The following is a 17,761-nucleotide window of genomic DNA, read 5'->3' on the forward strand; positions in this document are numbered from 1 at the left end:
TGTTGACACCAAAAAGAGTGTTGCAATGCAAGCAATTTATTTACATGCCATATATATTCATATTTATAATATTACATATAAATGCAGGGCATTAGAAAAGCCCTTGAAAGTACCTTTCGATTTTGATTATGTGTGGTACCCTTGAGTAATCTTTGTTTTATAGAAAAGTGGAAATCCATTGTGAAAATTTCAACTAAGCTAGTGAATGGTATACCCTGTAAATTGTGTGTTTTTTTTTTTTTTTTGTTTGTTTGTTTTGTTTTTTAAAGGCACAAGTCAGCCATAAAGAGGAAAAATCTAATTTGTTATTAAGTCCTATCTGACATTTTGGTGGGCTTAGATAATATATAACTCGCAGTGAATATGTTTAAAGCTGAATACAAATTTGAAAGGTAAATACAGTGAAGTCACTTACTATATAAATAGTTAGAACTACATCCCTAAAACTATGTCTATATCTAAAGTCATAGCTACATTTCGATTACAATAGCGTTAGGAGTGCTGAGTCAATTATTTGAGCAGTAGGAACTATCAATAATTAAGCTGTATATCATTTTTAACCTCTTGCTAATGAACCAAGTCTGGATTTTATTGGGCATTACAGTATTAAACTTACCCTTTATATTAGGTGTCTTTAACTACTATCTATCAGGTACAATGCACTTATTGTGTTCATGTTGAGGGTTAAGAGTTAGTTGCATGTAAATACTTTAGTAACTACATGTAATGTGCAACAAGAACACAGTAAAATAAAGTGATACCCAACACACTTTTGCTGCTATTGAGCTGGGATATTGGTATGGTTAGGGACAGGTTTGGTGGTATGGGTAGGTTTATAGGGCAGCATGGGTATGTTTAATTAGGTTTAATGGAGCATTTGTGGCCTAATGGTTAGAGAGCCTGACTTGTAACCCCAAGGTTGCGGGTTCACCTCTCATTACCGGCAGGAAAATATAGATGGGAGTACTGAAAGAACAGCTTTCTCTTCCACCCTCAACACCCACAACTGCTCCCTGGGCACCACACTGCCCAATGTTCCCTACTCATAGATGGGTTAAATAAATACAGAGGACAAAGAGGGTTACCATACTTGGCCTTCATGTCAATTCACTTAAGATGTAAGAGAAGGGTCAACAACAGAGTAATTAGAGAAATTAATTACAGCAGTAATTTCATGAGGATATTATTAAATATACGTATAGTGTAAGAAACGTGCATGTATAAAATAAGTGCATTGTATGAAATTATTAATATAAATGTTAGTACGTACTATACAGTAGTTAGACACTTAATATAAAGTAGGGTGAAAATTCAACTACTGCTTTGAATGAAATATGCAGGATTGATTGGCCTATAAGAAGAAGAATAGAAAAACTTGATGACATCATAGATCTTCTGATACCTGATATGTTTTAATGTACAAATTTACATACGGTCCAGACTTTGAACTCCTGAACATCCTGCTTGTCATCATGTGTTGTCATATTGATGCAAGGACATCCATTCTTGGCAGATTAACTACATTTGATTATAGAGAACAAAAAGTGTGTTAGGCCACATATAGACACACCAAAGCTGCAGACAATACATTTTTTTTGAGTTTTAGTCTTAAACAAGCAATATAAATACTACTGTATAACCCAAATGATGAGCCCATTTCTTGGTAGTGAAGTCTTAATGAAGAACAGGTTTAATCTACAGTATGTGATTTAATCTTACGCTTTCATCAACAAACTTGAACAATATAGTCTTGTTTTAAAGAAATGTTCTAGGTTTTAATTTAAGTTAAGCTCCATCGAACAACTATCAAATGTCATTTTTGACTACTTTTCTAGGTGAATTACCTCATATTAAGTAAATTATAGTGCACATTAATACTGTTTGGCCCATGTAAGCAGTGCTTTATATTATGGCAATTGGTGTAAAGTTCCATAGCGTGTCATGTTATGTGGTTATTTCAATTACCTGGCCAGTATACTTTTATTATAAGTGTCTTGCTGTAACCACAAACTAATACCACAGATATTGAACAGAATTAGATCGACACTTAGGTTGACATAACTTTTACTATTCTTCTTAATCTTTAGCTTGGGTCATATTGACGTCAGAAACAAACAACTGAATAACAATTGGTTTTCTTAAATAAATAAGTCAATTTTTTTTTTTTTTTTTTACAAAACAAGGGGTCAGCTTTAATAATATCTACAAATAAAACTTATTTGAAATTAAGGGCTTTGTTTGAAAATTATTTATTCCAATTGTTTATAAGAAAACTGAGGGACAGGTCGAAATTAATTTCTGTTTTTTCATTTATGCTACAAATGTCAGAATTAAAATTATGAAAAACCCAGAACATGCTTTTAAGAGTTTCATATATGAAAGATAAATGATGAAAACAACTTTAAAATGCTGTTTTACAAACTCAAGCCTGTCTGACCTACAGTAGATGTCTACAGTCCTCAGCTAAGAAAAGCCTATTTTCTCCCCATTGCGTAGTTGCACTTTCTGCAAGTCAGTGAAATCGATCCCACCGAAGCAAAGTGCAAAATACAGTGACAATTTTAACTAATATTTATGATAATCTACATTAAGCAGCAAAAGTTGAGTAGTCATTTTGACTTTTCTTATTGAAAAAATTATAATACATATTTATATTATATATTTTAATAGTTGAATAATTTACAGAGAAGGGCTAACTACAGAATGTACCTCTTCCTCCTGTCTGACTGGCAGTCGAAACCGCAAGGAGGGTAAGAGAGCCTGACCTGATGTGTGTATGGCTGGGTTGAGTCACTGCTGCTCCCTAGTGGACATAATACAGCCAGTATACTAAGTTAAAGAAGGTGTAGGTGATTGGAAAAATGACACGTGACCACTTGTCAATGGAGTTTACATCTGTCAGGTCTGGAATCTTCACCTTTAGTTGAGCGGCTCGCCTCCTAAGATGACTCTTTTTCCGTTCCATTGGCCTCTCGATAGAGGCAGTGGGCCGTCCATAGAGGTCCCGACTTGTAAGGGGCTTACGGTATTGGATGCTGGCACTATCGTAAGAGAACATGGTGTTCCTCGGGTCCCCAAGAGCACCTAACATCTCTGCCCCACTAAGGCGCAGATCAAGGTTTGTCAGGGGAATGTGTCCATGGACATCAACCTTTATTAATATAAACGAAGAAATAAATAAAACTTAATTTTAGTAAATAGAAGAGATTTCGAATTTAAAGATGTATTAATATTACAATTCTGGCCAATGCTGTTAAGACAATTAATATTTCTTCTAAGTTTTGGCCAATATTATGATGTCGAAATTGAATTTAAAATAAAACAATAAATACTAAAATCCAAATGCTACATTTAGGCGTGTACAAAAAAATATCAGATTTGCTAAAGATTACATTTAACAGTGTTATTAAATTAGTGTTTTTAAAAATTAACTTGTGAATGTTTGATGAAGGTAATCTACATATAATAATAGGAGACAGTATGAAGTCAAACACTGTATTGTACTGTATTGATCAAAAAAATTACTTAATCATAATCATAGAGCAGGTCAAAAACCCACCTGAACTTTGTTACTCTTCTCATTGTTGCTTTTTGCAGCTTTTTCAGCCACTTTCTTCCGTAAATGTGGACCACGGCCGAAGAATATGTAGTTGACGAAAGCATACTCGAGCAAGGCCAGGAACACAAAGACAAAGCAGCCCATCAGATAGATATCTATGGCCTTCACATACGGGATCTTAGGTAGAGTCTCCCTGAGATGAGTGTTGATTGTAGTCATAGTCAGAACGGTGGTGATTCCTAAAACGAGTCAATTTTACAATGTTTAAAAAAGCTTATTTAGAAACTGGTTGACATTAATTGTAAATTTACAGTAAGTGCAAAAAATGTATGTCTTTAGTTGGTGCGAAGTACTAGGTGTACACACACACACACACACACACCTAGTGCAACTCTTGCAGCTGAAGCATCATAGTTGATCCAGAAGGAGACCCAGGACAGGATGGTGATCAGCGTTGAAGGCATGTAGGTCTGCAGGATGAAATATCCTATGTTTCTCTTCAGCTTAAAACTGAGAGACAGACGAGGATACGACCCTGAAAGGGAGAAATTAAAGTGTTTTGTGTCAGTGAGGTACACAAACGCCACTTACACATCTAAATTTGGTTGTCATTTCACCTTTTAGTGTTTAATCCTGTTCTGTACACACACAGTTCAGTCATTTAATCACATAGTAATAATTCATTCAAAATTTTTTTAAATGTTTTTGAAAGAAGCCTCATATGCTCAACAAGGCAGAATTTATTTGACCAAAAATACAGTAAAAAGAGACATTAGACACAGACAAGTTTACTATCTACTGTATATGGGACAGTGCTTTTTCATCCTATGCTCCAAGACACTGAAACGCACGTCCTTCTCATATTAAAGATGCACAAGCATTTTAAAATCTAACCTAAAACCTTAAAAGGTTAGCATTTCTTGATGGTTTTTTAAATTATTTTCTATTCAAGTATGTTCTTTTGTTTTTTGTATGCTTTGCATTTCTACCTGTGTATTTTTCCCCCTCTCTCTTTGTATTTTTATTGTGTAAAGTGCCTTGAGAAGCTGCTTTAAAGGTGTTATATAAAATAAAGTTTTTATTATTATTACACTTTAAAATAACTTTTTAAAAATGTAATGTATTCATGTGATGGCAAAGCTGAGTTTTCAGCAGCCATTACTCATTACAGCCATTACATCAGTGTCAATAAAAGTATTCATTTCTTTCAAAAGCATTTTTTTTTACTGAACCCAAACTTTTGAATAGTCGTGTATATGCATGCATTTGTTAACAAACTGTGGAGACTGTAACACCATATTTCGAATGAGCCTTTTCTGCACCGGTCTAATAATATGGTATCATCAATCAGATAAAGCAGAAATTCGAAACTATACAACTACTTTAATGAATCATTTTTAAATTGAAGTAAACTGAATTTTGGCATATAGTACTGAGGAGGGCTGACTCATCTCAAAAGAAAGTCAAACCATCTCATGAACATGCAGGGAGCGTACTGTACCTGTGGCAAACACAGCTTTCTTAGACAGTGTTTTATAATCAATAATAGAGAATTGCGGCAGCTCGATGTTGTCCACCCCCGTCACTGAACTTCCTCCCTGCCAGTAGAACTCAATGTCATCTGTAGTGTAGCCATCTGAGAAACAAAAGAGGGACAGAAACATTCAGAAATGCACATATATCCACAGAACAGCATGCTGGCTCAAGGGAAAGCTGCCTCTTTCTCACATTCCCAAAGTCTATGTTGTCAGTGGGGTAAATCAACTTCTGTGAGAGGTCCGGGTCCAGGTCTAACTGTTACAGATTGCCCCTGCAGACTCTGTGTGCTTATCTTAAGTACTGTAGAACATTAAAAGCTTCATTAAAAGATAAAGTATTCTGATAGTCAATTCTTCCTGTTCTTCATTAAGTCCAATCAAAAGAAACATTAGCCTATTATACTTCTGAGTGACTGAAGCACAGGGATCCTCCTCATGAAGGTCTACTCTTCCCGGTCCCATTCTCTTTAATGTTCGAGTCTTTAATGTTGGATAAATTGGTGCTGCTTTCAACAAAAAGGGTACACTCTGGTGTCCCATGACTGTTCCAACATGTTTTTGGCCTGTTCCTCTTCCAGATCTCCTAAATTGAGATTAAATTATTGTGGTTCATATCTTTAAATATTGAGTCAATTAAAAATATTTAGCTGTCCCATTTTGTATTAAACCCTGTTATGTGATTTTCGTCGTACAAAAATGTTAAGAAAAAAAAGAGTCAATGAAAGATCTAAGCATTTGAGTTTTTTAAAAGCAAACTGTGTGACATGAAAAAATTATTGGTTTTTAAAAATGAACATCCAAATGAAAGTCTCCATAACAAACTAAATGTAAATGTTTACTGACCTTTTGATAAAAAAGAATAAAAGAGACTTTATGACATGTGCGTAAAGGGATGGTTCATTTGAAATATGAATGAAATATAATCCAAAACTAGATATATTTTTTCTTTCTTTTTTCCTTTGGCAATTATGGAAGTCAATGGTCTCCAAAATTGTTAGGCTACCAACAATCTTCAAAACATCTTCTTTTATTTTCAGAAGAACATACAGGTTTGAGGGTGAGTAAATGATGACACAATTTTAATTTTTGTGTGAACTATTAACTTATTTGTGGAAATCATTTTTGTCTCGTATTACAGTAAGTCATCTTGTCCAGTCCTATGGATGATGAGAAACTGGTGAAGGTGACATGATTTATGTCTGCCGTGTGAAAGCGATATGGTTTATTATGTCTGCTGTGATGTTGGTGTTGAGGTTTCTCCTTCCTGCTGTGATATGCATCTCAGAGCTCTGACATGACAGCAGCCTCAGAGAAATACAGCTGTCTGCCCAACAAAGCAGACACCCAATTACAAACACTGTCTGTCACACCGAGAGAGGCAAAGTGCAAAAGAGATGAGGGGAGGAGATGAAAGAGAGCAAAAAGAAAGAGTGGCAGAAAGTAAGACACTGCAGAGACTGAGAAAGATGAAGCAGAGAGATTAGTCAGCACAGCCAGATTCTCTGCAGGTATTTTTCTTGATAAATGAATAATGATTCATGTATGCATGCAAGCATTAGGATTATACAACTGCTTGTGCCAGTTTTTGCTGCATTGCTGCAAGAAATTCATGCATCTTTATTCAAAGCTTTCATTGAAAATGTGGACTTTTTGCATTCACCTTCTCTCTATGTATTTTTTCAATGATTTATATTAATTTAATGGTAGAAAATTAAAGTGAAAAGAAAGTGAAAAGAAAATGAACAAAATTAATCACGTCCCCTGACCCATTTTCCTACCTGAGGAGAAATTCAACTTGGAATTACTACCTTTATTTACCTCTTCACATGTGAAGCCATTGACAAAGTACGTGATCTTGAGTTAAAAACAGTGAGATAAAACACATGTAACAGAATGTTGGAAACATGCTCAATGCTCAAGACGTGTCTTGACTAGATGTCTTAAAGCTGCAATCCGTAGATTTTATTGGGTTAAAAATGATCCAAAAATACATATTTGAGAAAATACATAGCCAGCCAGTGGGAGCAAGTTTCAATCCCTCAAGAAGCCTATGGACTAGTATGGAGGAGTGATCCAGCTCTCAGATTTCATCAAAAATATCTTAATTTGTCTTCCGAAGATGAACGAAGGTCTTACGGGGTTGGAACAACACGAGGGTGAGTAAACACTGACATCATTTTCATTTTTGGGTGAACTATCCCTTTAACACATGATTAATTGTGGATATGCAATTAACCTATCTATTCAGCGTGCTAGTCATGAATGCTAACGGTTAAACAGTGAAGAGGACTTACAACTTTCAATCTCCAGCGTGCAGTTCTGCTCATCCAGCGGGTATCTGCGCAAATCCATCATACATGCAGCTGTGGTAGTTATCCTACAGATATGAGGTGAAAAACAACAACATGATACTATTACAATCGAGCAGTTGTTTAGTATGTCTACAGTAATAGCAAGTTTGCTTTAGAGTTTGACTGATCATTCATTTTGAAAAAATTGTCCAGTGTCAAAAGAAGTAGGTGAAACATTTAAGAGCAGATGGTGTTACACCACCTACTTCCACCTTTAATGATAAGCTTTGCAGAACTTTAATTCATGCTGAACTAATAATAATTTGACAAGCACACGTGTACTACTTCATATCACAAAACAAAAGTAATCATCTCCCTATCAACCGCCATTAAGTGAAATGAAGCAAGTAATTGGATGGTTATAAACAGTAATTTTTGCTTATTCACGTGTCATTTAAAGGTTCTCCCACAAGCTGCTGGTAAAACAACACTGCAGGCACACTGCCTTCCTTATATCACTCCCGTGTTTCATCCCTCTTTATTCCTCTCCTGAGTAATTGCCTTAACGCTGTCTCAGTCATGTCTGCAGCGTGCAGACCCTCTCTGAAATGCCTCTGGCTGGATCTTAATTATGTTGAGCTTGAATTAACAGGGAAACAGACACGTGATGGCCTCTCGGTGCATGACAGCAGCACTTTTTGACAACTTATAATGGAATTGCTTCTTCGTTCTGCAGCCCTGAATGAGTATAAAGCACTTTTTCCTGACAAATGAAACACAAACACACTGTATACACGTACAGGTACATCCACCCACACAAAAACACCCTATTATACTCCGTATTGTTTTTCTGGCAGAGAGATAGTTTTCTAATCAGTGATCACATGTATTTATAGACACACACTAATAGGTAGAGCAGCACATGTTCATACCTCTCAGGCATAGTACATTAGATATGAATTATACAGTATTGAGCAAGATGGAGAGAGGGTATATCGGCCAGACAACCTCTGCAGTCTGCACTATGTAGGGAAAGAAGTGTAGGACTGCAGCTTTTCCTCTGCAGAAAGACATTAATCATCATTATCCTTTTAAGTTTTGGTAGATTTAAAGAGATAGTTATAAAGTAAGAGATAAAAGGAAAATTGTGTCATTCTTTACTCACCCTCAAGTTATTCCAAACTTGTAAGAATTTATGTCTTCTGCTGAACACAAAAGAAGATATTTCGTAGAATATGGGTAACCAAACCTGTTTCGTTACCAACTTTCTTCAAAATATCTTTTTTTGTGTTCAGCAGATGACAGAAATGCATACATGGAACAACTCGATTGTGAGTAAATGAACTTCTTTTTCATTTTTTGGGTCCCTTTAACAATGACTAAGTTATTTCTCTTTTAATGAGTCATGCCAGAATTGTCCTAATATACTTTTTTTTTTTTGGAGAGGGTTGTTTACAGTAACAATAATAGAAGCTAATCTTAACAGGATACTAAGGATTGTTTATTTTCGTTAAATAGTTTGTCTTATTTTTAGCATAAATCTAACCAAATGGATTTTGTGTTTAAAACATAAAATAGATTTTTTAAATTTTGGTGTCAATTACATATATTTTGTTGGAAGGAAATTAAACACAGTTGAGTCATTTATAATGTACTCTATTCATCAAAGAATCCTGAAAAAAAAAAATCACAAAAATATTAAGCCGTTAAACTGCTTTTAACATTGATAATAATAAGAAATGTCTCCTGAGCAGCAGGCCCGACTTCTGAAGACTGGAGTAATGCTGAAAATTCAGCTTTGTCATGACTCATCACAGATGTAAATTATATTTTAAAATATATTCAAATAGATAAATGATTTTAAATTGTAATAATATGTCATAATATTACTGAAATGTTGATTTTACGGTATATTCTTAATTTTTTTAAAACATTAAAACCCCCAAGATTTGAAACGAAGTGTACATAATGTACTCATGATTTAAATTTTTGGTCCCACTTTATATTAAGTGGCTTTAAGTACTATGTACTTACATTGAACAATAAGTACAATGTATTATTGTGTTCCTGTTGTATTGTAAAACACTTTTGCTGCTATTGAGATGTGATACGGGTAAGGTTAGGGACAGGTGTGGTGGTATGGGTCGGTTTAAGGGTAGGTTAAGGTGTGAGGGGAGGGTCAACTGTGTAATTACAGATGTAATTACATAAAGTAATTATGGCTGTAATTACATGCTGGAATTTTAAAATATAAGTACAATGTAAAAACATGTAAGTACACAATAAGTCCATTGTAACAAACCATTAATTTCAATGTAAGTACATAGTACTAAAAGCCACTTAATATAAAGTGGGACCAAATTTTTTTTTTCTCTTTACATGTTATACTAATAATGTCTGGATGAAACCATTCCGGGGTCCAGATATGGACTGTGCTCTTGCTAACAAGTAACCTAGTTCAACCAGGACAGGGACACTCTCATCTTTCTTTGATTAACAAAACCTATATTCCCTGACTGAGACAGGATACGCATCTCTCACTGGGCTTTAAATTCTAAAAAAAGAATTAGGACTGCCAGGGGAATAGGGTCAGCCAAAAATACAGCATACACATGCAGACAGAGATAAATGTATAGATGCACACACACAAAAGATTCAAACATTAATCTAATGCATGAGAGAGAGAAGAAGTAAAACAAAAAAAAAATACTTTAAAAAACTGCACACACACAAACTCTCTGACCTGAGGCCGTAGAGCACAGTCCCATCAGGATGTAGACGAATCATACGGTTCTTCACAGTGACCCCATGAACAAAAGATTTCTTGTCATTTATGAAGTAAGTATCAGGCACCCAGAGTTGATCAGCCACTCGGTTATCCAAAGTAAGATTTAGAGGGATCCCTGTGTAGGACAGACGCTTATCGCGCCAGGACTGCTGGAAATACATGGTGATGGTATAATCCTGAAAAAAACACAAAAATAAAGGATACATTTACAGTTATCTGGATATCTGGACTCTTTCTGATTGTCAAATGCCTTCAAGAAAACTCGTCCCTCCAAATCGGCCATTCATTATTACAAAAAAAGACAGAAACTTTATAAAGATATACATTTCTCATTTTATCTATGGAAATACATGGAAAATGTGCATGGTTTAGTGGAGGATTTCTGTCACCTGGAGGTAAACAAAAAAACTTTTAAAATAACATGAAATTACCAATATAACCAGAGGACAAGTCATGAGCTCATTTGCCATTTTCACTTCCTTTTATAGTTATTTTCATTTTCATTTTTTTTTTTGGTTTGGATTTATTATAAAACCAATTTTATTGGACTAAAGTATTAAGTAGCGCAAGAGTAAGAAAAGTCACAAAGTCTCATGCAATCTAGATGAAAGAAATAAGGGGTCATATAATGGTACACGCACTTTTTCCAAGTTGATAGTACTGAAATGTGTGTTGGCAGTGCCTGTACACAACCATCATTTAATGATAAAAATCTATCCAGTGTTTTTGTTTTAATCTCCTTATATGTTTTCCCCTGTCTCAAATTGAGCCGTTCGTTTTTGTGACGTCAATAAAACGGACACCACTCCCACGATTATTGATTGACAGCAGCATTTGAACACAGACCAGCCCTGAGCGAGCTGTCATCATAGTCCGTCATTGTTGATACGCTTGAGCAGAATGGCGTCCAAGCGATTGTGGTGTTCTGTTCTTGGGTGTAATAACGAACACAGTCATTTTGATGTTCCTAACACAGTGGCTGAGTATAATGGCGTCTTGGCGTCTGGGTTAAGTCTTTGCAAAACAACTCAGAAAAGTTTAAGTTTGTGAACAGCTCAATTGCTGTTTGTTTGTTTTTCAGTTCACTAAATTTACTTGATATTGAAAGATTCTCAATAGCAACTTGTGTGTTACCTCAAGAAAGCAACCATTTTGTTTTCTTTGTATTTATAGTCATTAGTTTTGGGTACTTGCTGTTAACAAGTTGGGTATTGCTGAGCGGGTTTGGAAACCAGACAGAATGGAAAATCTTCTGGAAGGGATCTGATTTTTCTGTATTTTTGACGTGGGGGTACCATCTGATCAACATTTTGCCACAATCTAACAATATGAAATGAATTTTTTTTTAAATTTGAAGTGTAACTTTATAGTCTCAAAACACGCGAATGTATAATATACATAAAAAACAAAAATGCACACAGTGGTTTCAACGGCAAAAACATGCATGGCTTTTAGCATATGCAAACACCCCACTAACACTCAAAGAAAATATGTCACAGACACAAACTACATATATATATATATATATATCCCACTGCTATTTATCTAATTTCCTTTTCTGTCTACAGCTGTAATCTCAGAAGGACCTACATCTTCATCCCTCTGACATATCAAAGAATATGTCAACTACCTCGAGGCTGAGCTTGCCTTCCAAGCAAAGACCTTTTCTCAGCGGAAGAACAGATAGCCTCTAGATTTGTAAAGACACAAAGAATCATCTAAGATGACAAGCTCTCCTTTGTAGACAAAACAACAAAATTATAACAAATCTGTGCTACATTTGCCATAGTATAAGGAAAATAGTTGCTTTGAGGTCAAGTTAATCAAGTCAGTGAAATTACTAACTTAAAAGGAAACCAAATGAGATCCCATTCCAACAGTGCATCCATATTTCAATCACCAGTCTGCTCTCAGTAATGCCACTTACAGTACATGACTATGCACTTCATGTAGGTTGCTGTGAAAATGAAAAGGTTTCTTAAGAACTCAAATGAGTTGGGACTAACTGTAAATTCAAAGGTTAGACTGTAAAACGCAGTCATATTTTCAATAAGGCTTCTGCTTTAACTCCATCCCCCAGTCACCATGTTTCCCAGTTGAATAAGAGATTAAACAAATTAAGCTGAGATCCCATTAAATCAACATGATAAGTGAGAGTGAATGTTAAACAGACAGAGTGGAATCACCCTGCTTCTCAGAGACACTTACAAACCACTATAAAACAATCACAGCATCTGTTATTCTGGCAGAAAACCTTGGCTTTAAAACCAGCTGTAAAAACCAACATTGAGATGCTGTTAAAAAGTCCAATAATTTAACTAGCTTCACTCACAGGAATGAATCCTTCTCAGTAAATCTCGGAAAGAGCATATCGTATCTAATAATCAGACCTATCATATTATATCACATCAAATAATTGTACAGTGGAGATTTAAAACAATTGTGAAATTCACTTCTTTATCTTGTACCTGTCCAAGTTGTCATTACTGCTGTGACCAAAACACAGCCTCACCAGTGCTGAATGCCACATGCCATTAAAAAGAAAAATCCAGCAGTTTTCGGATACAAACTGTGTAAACATATAACACAAACTGATGTAGCAAAAATAAGTCAATAATTTTTTTTTATTAACTAAATTTTTCTTTTCTGCAATTTTCTTTTTTGCTTGTAAGCATTTGAATAGTGCAATACAACAGGATATGTGTTCTTGTGTTAGCATAGTAACAGTCATGTTTCTATTCTCAGCAAGTTCAAGTTGTTTGCTGCAATGCAGTAAAATCCTGTCAATATTAACCAATGGAATATGCAAATCTTTGTTTTCAGTAAACACAAAGAAAACGCAGTGAGGAATTAGTGATCTAAAGATAATTTGGATCAATTAGTATTCTGAGATTCTCCATATGTGTGATGTTATAAAAAAACACTTAAGATGTTTCAGCTGCCCTACTAAGGGGTGAAGGTAGGTCCTGTCCCAGCACTACTGCTTCTCCAGACTCAGCAAAGATTTGGTTAAAATTCTCATATTATTTATTATATTGTGACTTAAACATCTCTATGAAATAATTTCTTAACATGCCTTTGAGGGGAAAACGTTTTGAGATGATGTAGCCTATACTGCATGTATGCATAATCTTAAAGTGAAAGCTGTAAATGCTACTGTTAAGTTCACTGTGATTTTGTTAACAATTACAGGTGCTCTTTATGATACATGCAAATGATACATGCAAGTTTACCCATCTACACCAATTGTTAGTTCTTCTGTTAGGATTAAAGGGGTATATTTTACTGCAAGACGTGGTTGCCTATAGAGTAGAATGGAAAATCTTTTTAAACCGTTGTCACCTGACTAGAGAAAAGGCTGGTCTCTTTCCTTTCATTAAATATGTAGGAAAACTTCAACACCCATAATGCACTTGACAAGTTGCCAAGGCCACGCCCCAGTCTGTTATGGATACACTTATCTGAGTCAAATACCACTTTTCTTTAGTAGGAAATACTTCCTGGCAAACTTGAATCATAATGGTGTCGACTTGTATTGTTCCTGGGATCAAGTGTATTCAAAGGGAAAACATTAAGCTGGTGCGAGTTACTTTTGGTTTTTAGTGAAGGATCCAGTGCATGGCCACAAACACAGAATACCAAAGAGTTGGGAAAAACTGAGAGAAACTGTCGGTCAGTCATTTCCGCCCAAAACCACGTAGCAAACGGCATTGTGTACAGGCAAAGTCCCTTTGAAGCAATAATCGTTTCACTCAGCGGCCATCTTTGAAATGCCTCTCGGGAAGCTATCCACAGCTTACTGACCCCAAACTTTTGATTGGTTCTATATACAGTATATATTTATGTCCACTGACACATGATTAAGACTCCAGACATTACAGTGGCCTAGAAAAAGCTGATTTATTCTACATGAAGTAGGTTGTCCCACATTTGTAGGCCACAACGTGGACTTCATTTGACCAGCTGTGTACTACTAAACTAACAATAATAATAATAATTATTTTTTTTTTTCATTTATGAATTATGAATGTATTATTAATAACAATTAGTAGTAGTATTATTCAAACATAAAATGTGCAAATATTTTTAAAGTATATGATATATTAACTAATAATTATAAATAATAATAATTATAATAATGTGGTCTTTTTTATTGAGGATGGTTTTGAGTTCTGAAACATAAATATATTTGTGTATAAATGTACATCATGTATTTGTGATTTACACAGTATTTTCATAGTACCATGAATTATTTTATTTCAAAAGATCAAGGACATTTTATTCGCATACTATCACCTTTTTTATATAAATGAAACTACACTTCAGATGTGAAGTGTGTAGTCCCATGAAGATTACACCATTTGAGTGAATTTATGTGAGTGCGGCAGAATAGCAGAGTAGGCGAAGACCGAGTCAGAAAGCTAGAGAAAAATGAAAGAGAGACAGGATGGGTGTGCCTCAGGTTCACTTAGGACAAATGCCTCCTTCAGCTTCTATTATTAGAAGCAGCTGTTGCCCCTGACAACCGCTTAAAATCATCAGTCCAGCGCCTCAACTTCTTCACAGAGCACCCAGACACAAACAAAATCACATACACAAATGCTTAAACAAACACAACATCAGACGCATACACACACAAATCGAGGCCAAAACTATCACAGTCACACCCTACTGTATCTCACAGTGCTGTCTAAAATGAACTAATTTCTCTGTTCCCAATCCATCACACTGAAGTCATTGCAGTGGAACAGAAGAACAGAGGCTGAGAGACTTCAGAGGGACACAACAGGATTGAAAGTAGCGAATCCAAAAATTACTAGAAAACAATCTTCTTTGGCTTGATTCAGCTTGATGCAGCATTAAAGTCAATGCGAATTTAGACTTTGTTTATTTAGACAAAAAGTTGTTTTCATTAATTAATTGAAACTTAAGAAATATGAATCAACACAGGGCCTGAAATATTAATGCAGTATTATGAGAAAAACAATATGCATGTTGATATATGACAACATAGGCACAGCCCGAAACTTTTTTCAAGTTTTATTATTTGTAGTTTGTATGGTTAATATTATTGTAGACTAATTGTCAGATCACTAAGGTTTAAAAAAGGTAATTCGGCCCGCACATGGTTAAATTCTTGTCCCACCCGGCCTTCAACGTAAAATAAGTGTGAACCCCTGACCTAGACCAAATGCAAGTTTACTGAATCAATGCCTACATATAATGACTGCAATTGCAGATTTCGAACAGAGATGGCGACAAAGAGGAAAAACTACGGACTGCAGCTTTAAAATAACCTGATTAATCTTATGAACACCCAGTTTTTTTACATTTACATAATCATTTAGCAGACACTTTTATCCAAAGTGACTTACAAATGAGGATAACAATAGAAGCAATCAAACCAACAATAGGGCAACAATATACAAGTTTTTTTTTTGAATAAACTGATTAAATGTTTACAACAAGACTGAGAAAGTTAATAGTCTATGTTGCTTAAGTCCACAGAAGTCATTAGTAAAAACACCAGCTTCATACTGCGGTAAAGAGTCTGCTTTTTTACTGCAAACTTAACATGTGCCCTCACACTGCAGTCATGACGAGGTGAGCGAGGGCAACTGAGGTAACCAGCAGTGTACATTAACAATCAATGCAGAAGCTTATAAGAGCTGGCTATGAAGCTGAGTCAGCATTGAGAACAGCTGACCTTATGCAATATTCTTAGGGGAGCTGAGGTAGATTATCTTTTAGTTTAACGCTGTTTCTAAATGGGTTATTTAAATTCTGGGTTTCTTCACTCCTCTGCCAAATCATCTTTTTTAGTTCTCTGAACCTGCGAAATTTTGTGCTATAGAAAGCAAATAAACAGAAAACACACCTGTAGATCTCTGCTGCTTCAATCCTGAAGTGTTATGAAAATCACGTCAGAGTGTATGTGTGGTTTTATTTCAGACAAACACATTTTTGAGAGTTTGGACAAAAGGGCATATCTTTTATTTTTTATCAGATATCAATATCTGATTTTCTAAAAGCACTTGGGATGCACCGATTTAAAAATTCTGGCCGATAGCAAGCTGATAATTACTTTCATTGAATCGTCCATATTAATCAATATATCACCGTTATTAAAATGATATGCTTATAGTAATAATATCAAAAAACAAGCTAGAAAAAATTAAGAGTTTTAAAAAAGTGTTTCTGCAGATTAAGTGTGCATTACATGCAAGGTAATCTAGATGTAAAAATGAAGGAAAGGAGTATGGGTGCTCCGATCAGGATTTTTGGAGTACATCAACGATCATTGATCACAGGAAGCCGTATCTGCCATGTGATCACCGATCGCTCTTTCTCAGAAAAAAAAATAAATATATATATATATATATATATATATATATATATATATATATATATACATAATTATCTCAACTAAATGTTTGATCATGCAGTGCATTTTTGTTCTTACAATGGGGCAAATATTACACAAGAAAGTACACACAGCACCAGCCTGATTTCTAACTCTGAATTGAATTCACAGAAAAGACAAGTAAACAGTCAATAACAAAATAAGAACAAATAAACAATTTACTAGCATAATAATATGAAGTATGAATAATGAAATAATGAATAATGAAAAGAAAATAAAGAAAATAATAAATACTAAAAAAAATTTTAAAAAGGAATCAAATGTAAAATAACACTAAATGGCCTTCCCAAAATACATTAAATACAGATTAGTCCTTACAATTAAGGTTACAAAAGTTATTCATTCAAGAGTAGTGAGTGTCTTTAATGTTACACAACTAAAGACATTATCAATAAACTATTTAAATGTTTTGACAGTCTCCCATTTATAACCTAGAAAATGCTTTAGTCGATGGCAGCCCTATAATGCTTCATTACATTTCAGCGATCTGGTTACTGTCACACTGCATTTTGGCTTTTTTTCCTGGGTATCCCTGGTTGCTTGTGTCTCACTGCTACATAATATTGTGGTATTCCAGCACATTTCCAACTTATAAAGATCGGGTCTTAATATAAAGGTATAGTCCACTTTTTTTGGAAATAGGCTCATTTTACAACTCTCCCAGAGTTAAACAGTTGGGTTTTACCGTTTTCGAATCCATTCATTCTGGTCTCATTGACTTCCATAGTATATATGTTTTCCTACTATGGAAGTCAATGAGACCAGAAACTGTCTGGTTACTGATAATCTTCTAAATGTCAGAAAATCGTCTGAATGGATTCAAAAATGGTAAAAGTCAACTTTTTAACTCTGAGGGAGTTGTAAAATGAGTCTATTTCCAAAAAAGTGGAGTATCCCAATAAAGAAAATCCCAAGCTTCCCACTTGTATTTACAACACTGTGGTGGTATTCATGTACACCATTGGATTCTGTTATTGTTTGTTTTGGTTTGCCTTGGTTTTGACCCTCAGCCCAGCAGTATAAAAATCAATCATGAGAAGCTGATTAGATAAAGAACTTCAAAACAGAGTATAAGAATACTCAATGTTATGCCAGATCCTTTCTTCCTGTCAACAAGGAATGAAACCAACCACCAGAGTCAACTCTACCTTATAACTTCAA

The 17,761-nt window shown here is 34.9% G+C and overlaps 1 protein-coding gene across 5 annotated transcripts in view; it reads right to left on the reverse strand.

Moving 5' to 3' along the window:
• Positions 1 to 15: 15 nt before the first annotated feature.
• The window catches only part of gabrb1 (gamma-aminobutyric acid type A receptor subunit beta1), a 41,820-nt gene continuing 24,074 nt past the window's right edge, over positions 16 to 17,761 (reverse strand). For 3 of the 5 annotated variants that reach the window (XM_089116923.1, XM_089116922.1, XM_039672381.2), the window contains 8 exons: positions 10,132 to 10,352; positions 7,392 to 7,474; positions 5,061 to 5,195; positions 3,942 to 4,094; positions 3,560 to 3,798; positions 2,918 to 3,151; positions 2,710 to 2,803; positions 16 to 1,518 (listed from right to left, as the gene is read on the reverse strand). In XM_089116923.1, the coding sequence (XP_088973049.1) occupies positions 1,481 to 1,518; positions 2,710 to 2,803; positions 2,918 to 3,151; positions 3,560 to 3,798; positions 3,942 to 4,094; positions 5,061 to 5,195; positions 7,392 to 7,474; positions 10,132 to 10,352 (1,197 nt within the window). In that variant the 3' untranslated portion in view covers positions 16 to 1,480. Of the gene's footprint in view, positions 3,152 to 3,559; positions 3,799 to 3,941; positions 4,095 to 5,060; positions 5,196 to 7,391; positions 7,475 to 10,131; positions 10,353 to 17,761 lie in introns of all 5 variants that reach the window. The other 2 variants (XM_039672384.2, XM_039672382.2) reach the window with 2 other exon arrangements.

Source organism: Pimephales promelas, chromosome 11 (genome assembly GCF_988280905.1).
Source record: "Pimephales promelas chromosome 11, fPimPro1.hap1.1, whole genome shotgun sequence".
Taxonomy (NCBI): domain Eukaryota; kingdom Metazoa; phylum Chordata; class Actinopteri; order Cypriniformes; family Leuciscidae; genus Pimephales; species Pimephales promelas.